We start from the raw sequence: 12,371 nt of genomic DNA, 5'->3' as shown, positions 1-12,371 counted from the left end.
AACTCGCGGTATAGTACAAAAAACACTAACTTGTATGACGGCACTCGCTGACGTTGGCAATCGACAATCGACTTATTTTACCTGACGTAAACATAAAAATGAATCACTTTTTGTTATTTATTCTACATATTATACGAAACGTATATAGGCCATTCATCATAATAAACATTAGCACACAATAAACAAACAACGTGCGGTAACTTTTAAACCATCATGTTTTTATTAATTTGGAATATATACTTTTGTGTTGAGAAGTAGCAATTCTATGACGTCGTCAAATCAACTTTAGTGACGTCACTGTTTCAATTTTTCATAGTTTTCTACTGTGATGTAATTAGGAAGCTGTGTAACTGATATTCAATAACAACACTTCGTGATTCAGTCGTTTGTCCGACGGGGCATTGATTTGCAATAGTTTTCTCAAAGAACGAACGGGTTTTATGCGTGTAATAAAGGATTAATTTCTGTCATTCAATTATGATTAAAATATTGATGGATATGATAGAAATAATTAAAACTTAATTGGCGACCTGTACAGAAATAAATATAAATATTAAACCCTAAATTTGCGATAATACTAAAAAAAAAAAACAAATATACTATGCAATGAATAATGGTAGGCCTATACAGTATAGTTATACTGCGATAGGACTTTTCTTAAAATAATAATATTAAGTATACAACTAAACTAAGGCTAAGGAATATTGCGCCTTAGGAGCTTTAAAATTGAATGTTAAATATTAACCATTGGCATTAGTTTGCTTTCTTCGATTTGGGTTCTATAAAATACTCCGTAATAAAGCAATACCGTATTGTAGGGGATACCTTTCCGTGGAACGAACGGGAGTTGTTGTTTCAGCCCTACCCTATTTAAGGGACACCCCTATTAAGGGGACACGGTAAGGTTATACTGTATATCCAATAACCTGTGGTGTCTTTTTCTTTCTTATAGGAGGACCTGTCACTATCGAAACTCGAACTCGAACGTAAGTGATTTCTACTATTATCTTCATATTATAGCAATGTTTTTAGAAATTAATACATGTTAAATCTTGATCAGCATCAGTTATACCATTAACCCAAAATCACCATTATCAACATCACCATAATTATCAATATCGTCTCCAAGCTGACACCATTATTATCATTATCACCATCGTCATTATCACAGACAACTTCCTTCCTAACATCATCATAATTACTAACATCATCGTCACAACCATATTATCATCATACTATTCATTATCACAACATAATCATCGTCATATTCATGATCTTCATTATCATCATAATAATCATTATCACAACATAATCATCGTCATAATCATGATCTTCATTATCATCATAATATTCATTATCACAACATAATCATCGTCACAATCATGATCTTCATTATCATCATAATAATCATTATCACAACAAAATCATCGTCACAATCATGATCTTCATTATCATCATAATAATCATTATTACAACACAATCATCGTCATAATCATGATCTTCATTATCATCATAATAACCATTATCACAACATAACCATCGTCATAATCATGATCTTCATTATCATCATAATAACCATTATCACAACATAACCATCGTCATAATCATAATCTTTATTATCATCATAATAATCATTATCATATCATCATCGTCACAATCATATCATATAATCATTGTCATATTCATGATCTTCATTATCATCATAATAATCATTATCACAACATCATCCATATACCACCATCAACGTCATCATCCTTACACCAACATCATCATCACCCTCAACAACTTTATCATCACCGTCATCATCAGATATCGTAATCCTCAATATCATCATCGTTATATTACCACTATTACCATAATCATTGTTATCTTCACAATCATTATCATATCATTTCCATCCTCATCATTCTAATAACGTTCACTATATTCTCATCATCCATCCCAATCTTTATTTTTCAAAATTACCAGCTGCCTTATTGAGACATAATTCTTGATGAAATCTTTCAATTGTCAAAGAAGATTAATTAAAGCGATATCCTTTCATTGGACTGACATAATTAGAATGTTTTGTTTCGATTTATTCTTCCAATTAGAGCTACGAGAAACGTTTGAGATATTCGACAAAGACGGAGATGGTTCGATAACGACCAAAGAGCTAGGCACGGTAATGAGATCTATGGGGCAAAACCCTTCGGATAAGGAACTACAAGATATGATCAATGAATTTGATGCAGATGGTAAGTTGATGAACTTTTAAGAATGTCTGTTTTCTATACAAGCGCACTGTATCGTATACTAATTATTGACTTGCCGCAAGTCTCTACTTATCGTTTCTTTTTACATAAGTGCCACCAGAGCGGGCATTTTGAAACGAAATTCCAGCTGAAATATTAAAGTTATGTTATGACACGCCATGTCTGCAAAAAAAAACTTGTTGAAAAATTTCTTTTCAACATTCTCGCACGTTGGTTTACGGTATTTTATATCATTCTTAAATTGGCTGTTTTTTTAGTTTTAACTCTTTGTATCGTGAATAAAATAGTGCAAATTAATGCAAATATATTTTTATTTTGTCTCCCACGATATACAGTATTTTTATTTTATAAGTATACAATAACTGTGTGTACTAATTGTATTAAAATGTAATGAATGCTTTCAAAGACGAAAGTTCAGGGTCTGCGGATTTTTCGTTAATAAATGAAAATATATCTTTTTTTTAATAGTAGGCCTACGCATAGTTTTGAATACGGTTATGGTCACAAATGGACGACAGCCATTATAGGCTACGGTAGAACACTTCCTTCGGGACGCCCCTATTAAGGGGACACTTCCCAATGAAACGAATAAGGGAGATATATGTTTTTAACACTACAGCCAGCCAGTGGACACCCCTATTAAGAGGACACTTCCCAATGAAACAAATAAGGGAGATATATGTTTTTAACACTACAGCCAGCCAGTGGACACCCCTATTAAGGGGACACTTCCCAATGAAACGAATAAGGGGCTATATGTTTTTAACACTACAGCCAGGAGACACGTCATGAGTCGTTTGCTGTGTATATTCATTACATAACTCCCTACGCCTATTAACACATACACATCACATAGGAAACGATATCTGAACTATAACGTACAAACGACGTAATGCAAAGCTACAACCTTATCATTTTAACATTACTGTATACATACATGTGCTCTATTTCAATTACTGTACGATAGATGCGTATTTTATACGGTGTTATCTTACCAATATATTACAATATAAAAATTCAGTGTATAATACATTGAATGCAACACAGACTAGCAATATATATTTTTAGCAATCGTAATAGCCTTTCCGCTTTCTTCCATATTTTATTGTTTTTATCTGTTCATTAGAGTTCATGTGCAGAGTAGGCCATAAAATAGTTCTGTATATTGTTTCTTATCTTGATATGGCCAATTAATTTTCTCTAGAGGCTCGTGTAAACGACCTTTGTATGTGCAAAGTATTTCAAAGGCACATCAACGTCTTTTGCAATTAAGACATTCAAACAGACTATGTGTTAAAATGTCTCTTAGGGTAGTTAAAAGTTTGAATAAAAATAGAATTAGAATAAAAATCATTTAACGTTCACGAACTGAGGATATGAAAAGACATTAAAACCGTGTTTCATTTTTGTGTAATTTAAACAATTCGTCAACATACATCGAAAAAAAACAGTATCGAGGTAAAAATGTTTAGCGTACACGAACTACGGATATATGGAAACATTGACATTGTGAATATAAGTTTTAACAATTCGTTAACATCCATGGATAGCAAAACAGTATCGAAATGAAAACGTTTAAATATTCGAACTAAGGATGGATGGGAAACATTAAGCAGACGTTTTGTCGAATTGCAAATTATATTTATAGACAGTACCGAGATTGAAAACGTATATCATTGCTAAGGCCAATTTACACAGACGCGCGGTAACGGTAAGCGGAAAACCGCGTAGCTTGTGTCCCACGTTCACAGGTAGAATCTGTATCTCTGCGGAAACCGGTGGCCGTACGTCCACTTCGCGCTTTGTGTAAATGGTCATAAGGAATAACATAGATTCTATATTTTTTCTACCATTACCGCTCGTCTGTGTAAATTGGCTTTATCATAGGCCTATAGTTTGAACGTAAGCGTCTAGTCCCATTTTTTTGTTAAGCTTCTAAATTACATCAGGAAGAGTGAACTCTTCCCTGATTACACTAATTAATGATAGTTGATAACATCAACCGGAAAAGACACAATTCGACGCGTTCATAAACCGTTATCATAACATTAAGAGCGTTTTAACGCAAAATGATGATGTAGGGCCTATGTGTGTCATCATTATGTCACAGACGAAGGTAATTTGCTGGACATACAAGATAATATCTTTGACACGATATTAAATATGATAACTAATTAATATAAACAATTGCGAATATATCATGTGATGAAAAATGTTGTATGTCACGGTGCATAATATGATGTGACGCGATATGATGTGATTTGATATTGAAATAACATAAACCGATATTGTAGGCTACTAATATGATATGTTTTATAAATGTGGTCATATTATATTATATGATCTGATGATGATATAGGCACAGGATGTTGTACAATACATTGCGGTTCACAATACATTCTATATCGATTGTAATAATGAAGTAAATTGATGCTATGAACAAAATTGTCTCCATGATTTGATTAGTTAAATTAGCCTAGTCGGCCATCTCGTTCGCTTAGGTGATGAAACGATGGCGGAAATTGTATGTTGACACCATCTGATCACTTTCGTTATATTAAGCGATCCTAGTATTGTACAACTTTGTCGTATAGATATCATCATTTCAGACAATTGTTTTTTTCTTTTAAGCTCTGACTACACTATCACTAGTCTAGTTTGACAACAAAAAAAGTGTATGGTAATGATATGCCCAAATATGGTAGTGATATGACGTCACCATATCCATATATGGGCACATGACATTTTTTGTCACATAAGGTTTGATAGTGTAGACACAGAGCTTTACTCACGTGCTACACTATATCTAATCGTCCGTTGCCCAATGTGTGTGGGGGGTGTTGTCAAAAACTACGGTCAGTAGCCTACTTACATACACGTTAAATAGCGCGTACTGAGATACAGTAAATGAACCGCGTCGCGGCCCCCTTCAACGTCCATCATGTTTGTATGCAGCAGGCCTATCCAATAGGATTAGTGCTAGGCCTACTTAGAGTTCACCTAATCTAATTTATAATATAAATTATAACTAAATTATGACGTAAAAAGTTACTTTTATAAAAGTTTTATTAAAATAATATTCTACCTCTGTAGTAGAACCGAAATAGCACGTCTACCTGCAGCGGATTAACATAAAATCAATTTAGTAGGCCTATATGCAAAAGGTTAATAAAACCGTCGGGTTTGTTAGAGTTCAGCTTATCGACTGATGTCATATGAATTAAGCATTGCGTATATTACTAAGGCGGTCGCTTATATATGCTCCTCACAAAGAAAGCCTCATATTTAGTTTGGATAAACACATTTAACATTTACGTTTTAACCTCTCTCAATTAACAAGATATTGACACTCATGTAAATGCAATAGTCGTGCATGACTAGCAGTACTGAAATGTTTAATCTGGTTAATGGCATTACAAACTTGTTAGTTTATCTTAACAAATGAAATTATCAACACAGTTGATATTATAAATTCTTGATCAATAAAGCGGAAATGTATTATTCCTGAAACATGTGATGTGCCTAAATATGGTAGTGATATCCCGAAATATGGTAGTGCTATGACATCATAATGTTCATAGTATGGGCACATCATATTTTTGTTGTCACATAAAGTTTGATAGTGTAGACAGAGCTTAACAAACAGAGCTACGACATCATAATGTCCATATATGGGAACATCATATTGTTTTTGTCACATACAGTTTGATAGTGTAGACAGAGCTTAACAACACTGCGTGTTTAAGAATAATTCTTACCGTACTTAATTCAATAAGTGCATAGACCTACAGACTTTAACTTTAAAATTTGGTTCACGTTAGGACGTACACAAGCAAAATATTGTGCGCTGCGTCAGTGGGAACAACGCTTTAAATCAGCAATATAATCACTGTAAAAGACATGATAGCGTAAGCATTCATCTATATTAACTAGTAAAACATTAGCTATAATAACATAGACTTCGCCCAAGACTGTATTTAATTCGGTCTTTTTATGTTAGTCTGCCAGTCGGCGTTTCAATTTTTGTCTGGAAAATACATTTGAGCTCCGAGTATTATACGTATGAAGCGCCATGTGTGCCAACATATTTATCTTTTTACTAATATTAAGTAGAAACACAGTCTAGAACTTAGACTACATATAGCATTGTATATGCCGCCTACACTATGCCTTCAATAAGTGCATTACACACTCAATTGAACCTTGAAACTTAATCTTAGCAGGGAGATGTAAAATAAAATAATAACATCTCCCTGATCTTAGTGGCGGATCAATTATTATGAAATTGGTGAAATGAGGTTCTAGACTGTTCTATCTTTTGCATTTTAATTTTCAAAACTTAGAGGGAATCCTCACTATCTTAATGTACTACGTCTACACTACATGTGACACGTGACAATTTTGAATTTTGTCTCAACAGGTAATGGCATCATTGACTTCACAGAGTTCTGCACAATGATGTCAAGGAAGTTGAAAGACAGCGACGAATCAGAAGACATCCGAGAAGCCTTCCAAGTCTTTGACAAGGATCAAAGGGGTTTTATCAGGTAATGAATATGCCAGACACACGTACACAAAATGTATCATAATAGGCCGCCTACGTATGCAAATCATAGCCTGATAAATTAATAACAGACCTACATCTTTCTGATTTCCCCTTTAGAAAAGTTAAGCTTGGTAAAATCTTTTAAAGTAGTTGAATGATTGCGTTGAGATTTACGTGGATGTATGTTTATATACGAATAAGGTACTATAACTGCTTCCTATCTTAACAATAACAAATTTAAAAGGATAGAATCAACGTTGCATTTAAACACAACAGATTCAGATTACATTTCCCTAGATTTAAAATTACAGGATCATGGAAAATAGGGCATAGAAAAAGTTGGTTGAGGGCGCTAGACAGTGTATGAGCGCGTTATTTTGAGTATTTTTAGCTTCGGAACCCCAAAAAAGTGTCACCGTAAACATAATATTGTATCCCCTTAATATGAGTGTCGCCAGAGAATAGAGGTGTCCAAAAGCATCCGATTTTCGGTACTGTAGGCCTATCTAGATTTCCTCAGTATCATAGGAATATGTTGTAATACAGTACAACATAACATCAGCATAATTATTACTTACTTACTACACAAGTAGGTAAATGTATGGGCCCTTAGGGATAAACTTAAAACCTTTAGATATAGTATTGCAATACTATTATAGTCCTGTGGTACGTACATTTGAAATCGCCAGTTTTTTTACGCTGAAATTACTGTGTATTCGAGAACCATCTAGTATTTCATAATTATAAAGAATGCTGCATGGCAAATGAAATCTACTAGAACAAGGCCATATACATGGCTGCAGTCGCGTGCTCACAAGTTAGTGTTTACCGACCAACCGACCAACCGACCGACATAGTGAGCTGTAGAGTCGCGTTGCACGCGACTAAAAACACAGCTAAATGCTAGTTGGACCTTTACAAGAGATAGTAGATTCCAAGCATTCACTAATTGCCCAGTCATTCGTTACGGTACACACCACATATGCGCACTGAGTTGTGCTCATTACTAAATACTAAAGTAGTAATTCATACAAAAACATATGTTACTATAACTGCAATGCAGTCTTATTCAGTCTTATAGGCTGTGGGTCATTGGCCAAATTCAATCAACAATAAATAATTATACGAATACAGAAATAATTTGATGTATGCCAGCAGTTCACACCATTGTGTTTTTCAATGGACATATTTAGCGTCGTTGTAGTGTAAATTGGCAATAAGACAGAACCGTTAATGAAGCCCAGAATATCACTTCACTCCTCTAATTGGATCATTCTACAGCACGACGCTTCAAAATATAAACTTATAATTGTGTCTTGGGAATTGAAAGTCGACTGAGATGGAGAGCAACGTATGAGACAATCATCCCGGTACCTTGTTTTTGTCTAACAAGACAATTTAACTGTTTCACGCACTATGAACATTAGCTCGTTTTGCCAAACTGCTAAGTCGATCGTATTTTTGAATAATATGCCGGAAATTGATAGAAACATTTAGAATATTATTGTGAACATAAATCGCATGCCTTTTTAATTATATCGTCAGCAACGTTTTCAATCTAGGATCGCGTCTCAATTACGGCAGACACAAAAATAAAATAATGACTTTGTTGTGCTTTAAATTAAGAATATTTAAACATTAACAATGTACTGAAATTTAAAAGACTGTTTTTGACTGTTTTCCAACCTTATACATATTCAATTGTACATTTTTCTTGGCCTTAAACACGATCACAATTGTTGGTTTAGTGAACCTCCTATCCCCACCCCAATCTTCCCCCTCCCCTCAACCTAACACCCCCCTTTTTGTGAGTGACTATTTCAACAAAGTTTCCCCTTAATAGGGATTTCCACTCAGTAGAGGTTGGGTTGACCTTAGTGTAATATCGTGAAAGTGTCCCCTTGGAGTGTACCCTGAATAGGGTGTTCTAAATTGTTCCTACTTTATATCACAAGCGACGGGTGATCCCGAACTGTCGCTTTGATTCTTCAAATTATGTTGTGCTGCGTGTACGTCATTGCGCTGCGTCATAGAATATGAACCAAGCTGAAAAGGTGATAGTTATTATGAAAAACAAACCGTGTAATTAAATTAAAATAATAAATATTGGAAATTACTAAACTATTTCAGAGCCGAGGAACTCGCTGCTGTTTTGAAAGTTGCCAACGGTGGGATTACAAATCAAGATATATTAGATTTGTTAGCAGACGCCGACAAAGATAATGACGGCACAATTGATTACCAAGGTAAGATATAACACCTGAGAGACCTTCGTAACTGTCCAAAAACAGCGCATCAACAGAAACGAACCCCAAGAGAGTAGAACCGAGAATGTTTTCCCCACGTTAGATGTCCCGGTTAATTTGTGTAAAATTATTGTTAATGGTTAGTTTCATAATGTGCCATGGTTCACCGTAAATCGAACAAGCGCAGCAAAGTTGTTAGTTCAGATCTGTTTTAATTGGTGGAGCGTGAGAGACAAACGTCACTATGCGCGGGCCTCGAATGTGTGTTCGTTTTCACACTGGCTATCTATTTCCATAGGCCTACTCACATTATACCCGATACTAAACCGATTTGTCACTAGGCGAATTTGTTCGCTGGCGCTTTCGATTCGCATAAAAAATTCGCATAGAAAAGGCTTAAGAATAGAGGCATCTTCAATCGCTTATTCAATTGGTTACTTGGTCGATCATACTATACAAGGCTAAATTACATAACTTAGAAAGATATGTCTACAATAACTAAACTATGGGTCACAATATTAAAAATGTTTAAAATGACTTATATGAAAGTCATGCCATGAATCATAATAGGACTCATTTAGATAGGTCTATATATGAACATTTATTCGCATTGCCATACCATACTAAATGTTAGTATGTAGTTTCGTCAACATATAGACCTACTAATAAATAGACAATTATTTTTTTTTATTTTTCAGAATTTGTAGCACTAATGGTGGATAAGTAGCCTATTTGGGCCCATGCTGTATTTTGTTTTAGTTAGTGTTGTGAGAAAGAGATATGGGTGTGCCAATGTGTGACGTAATGAATCAGTGCGTGACAGAGGGCGGCAGTGTGTTTGTGTGCGTGAAAAGATAAACATCTTTCCAGCTCTAACATTTTAGGCCAAAAACTATATACTCAGTGTAATTTGTAAAGACAGTCAGACAAAGACAGACTATCGCATCACGAAGTAGCTGCAGTGACATTTAAATTCAGGTAGAACAACACACGATAAAGATACCAGTGATCAACTTCCTCAACAGATTTAAAGCTCTGTCTACACTATCAAACTAGTGTGATGTGCCCAAATATGGTAGAGATATGCCTAAATATGGTAGTAATATGACATCATGATGGGTACATCACATTTTCTTTTTCTCACATAAAGTTTGATAGTGTAGACAGAGCTTAAGTCAGCATTAATTCAATGAAAGAAAAAAATATATACATTTGAAGAACCTCTATTGCACGTACAATCGAAAACCAGCGCAAACGGCGAGACGAGTGAAAATCAAAATTTATGTGACAAAAAATTGTGATGTGCTCACATATTGACATGATGATGTCATATCAATACTATATTTGGACATATAACTGCCATATTTCTTTGTCCCACTAGTTTGATAGTGTAGACAGAGCTTAATGGGGTCAGTGCAGTAGAGGTGACTTTGTCACATCTTTATCGTTTGTCTGATTAGGTTCAGTTAGAAATTGACATACAAAATTATCTAGATATCACCAGGAAGAGTGAAATATCTGTTTCCTAATAACAGTAGCCCCTACCACCTCGTACCTTTATAATTGTGAATGTGTGTGAAGACATTAATAATACAGTGAACAATGGTGTATTATACCGCCAACATTTTTCCCTAAACTTCCACTGTTAGGCAATACGATAGTGCTATTGCCTTATTATATTTTTAAGTACTGGTAAGTTAAGTATGTATTAATATGAATAATAATTAGTGATCGATGTATACATACATACATTGGTAGAGAAGGTATGAGGGTAATGTCTTGATTTCCTTATTTTACGATTAATTCTCTCGGCTGGTGTGTTGGAAAATGTTTTAGCGTTTAAGTTACACGAATTTTATTTATTAGAATTTTAAATGTGAATGTTGTTGTAATATAACCATATTGACAGTAGTGAAGAATTTTTTTTTTAGTTAAAGTAACGCAAAATGCGTTCGTAAACATATTTCCCGACATGCATTTCGTATGTTCCGGCCCCGGCTTTTACACTAACACACTTGCGTACGTTCGTAAACTTAGTTCGCGCTGGGACGCAATGCAAGCACTCAACTCAAGTAATTTGACCAATCACATCCAAACCGTCGCTTGTGATTGGTCAACTCTCTTGCGTTGCTTACGTCATTGTATTGCGTCCTAGTGGGAACCAAGCTTTAACTCTTCCCTGTACTGGTGTAACTTCATTCCACACACGTATGTACACACACACATGATAATGTTTGTTTAGAAAATAGGAGAATACATAATGTATGTTGGGACATAATGTTGACTAAAATTCCCTAATAAAGTACAATTTATTTTATCTTTAAATGATTAGATTTGTAAATGTAAATAAGAGGTGGTTGTTGTAATATAAAATATATATTGAAATTGTGACGTAATAGTGACGTTTTTGCTTTTGGAATTTTGTTTCCAAGTCATATGTCGATTTTCAGACAACCAAACTGGATTTTTGTGCCAGCAGTTTTGTATTTTATTTCCCAATTGCTGCTTTTTAACGTATTTGTTAATTCTGAACATGTACTTATTCTTTGGATATATGCAATTGTTTTGTATTATTTAGTTTCTGTTTTTATAACACGTGCTTACGTGAGTGGGTGGGTGTACTTAAGTATGACGTGTATCGTACTGTTCACATAAATCTTTACCATGACTGCCTCGCGCGTAACACGCGTTCAGTATGCATACTGCTCGTGAAGACCAGCAAATGCATTATATGAAACATCATGCAGCTTAATTTTCACTCGAAAAATGCTCGCGGATATACAACGTGTTATGGTAAAGTGTTAACAGTACGTGCGTATGTGAACGTTTTAACGTGATTGCTTTTAACTGTCCAATTCTGTTGCCATATTTAAACATTATGCAACGTGTTATAAATGTAAATACAAGGTGGTATGAATAAACACCTACACTTTTATTCAACTCTGCTTCTGTTTTTGTTTTTCATTTGCAGATTACACAAACACATACATACAAATACGTTATAATAACGTTAAACAGTGCGTTGCGTTATACGTAATTGTTTAAGTATTACGTTATTATAACGTTGAACAACAGTACGTTGCGTTATACGTAATTATTTAAGCCTTACGTTATTGTAACGTTAAACAACAGTGCGTTGCATTATACGTAATTGTTTACGCACCATATGAAACGATATTTGAAAATGACCTCGCCGTTTGGAGAGGGAATTTTTGGTAGGTCGCTTTACTGCACTGTATTTCAAACGTGAACAAACTACAATTGCGCCCTCTATATCGTCACCAAATTAATGTTTCCAGCACGATTATCAAACTAAATATTTTG

General features: G+C 34.6%; 1 protein-coding gene across 3 annotated transcripts in view; it reads left to right on the top strand.

Annotated features, from left to right (window-relative positions):
• Positions 1-11,987, top strand: part of LOC144852890 (neo-calmodulin-like) — a 35,255-nt gene extending 23,268 nt beyond the window's left edge. For all 3 annotated transcript variants that reach the window (XM_078710937.1, XM_078710936.1, XM_078710935.1), the window contains exons 2-6: positions 953-986; positions 2,094-2,237; positions 6,676-6,802; positions 8,932-9,047; positions 9,746-11,987. In XM_078710937.1, the coding sequence (XP_078567063.1) occupies positions 953-986; positions 2,094-2,237; positions 6,676-6,802; positions 8,932-9,047; positions 9,746-9,774 (450 nt within the window). In that variant the 3' untranslated portion in view covers positions 9,775-11,987. The remainder of the gene's footprint in view (positions 1-952; positions 987-2,093; positions 2,238-6,675; positions 6,803-8,931; positions 9,048-9,745) is intronic.
• Positions 11,988-12,371: the final 384 nt, after the last annotated feature.

The sequence above is a fragment of the Antedon bifida genome, chromosome 9, assembly GCF_963402885.1.
Source record: "Antedon bifida chromosome 9, ecAntBifi1.1, whole genome shotgun sequence".
In the NCBI taxonomy this organism is placed as follows: Eukaryota; Metazoa; Echinodermata; class Crinoidea; order Comatulida; family Antedonidae; genus Antedon; species Antedon bifida.
This window is presented reverse-complemented; position numbering and strand designations above follow the sequence as displayed.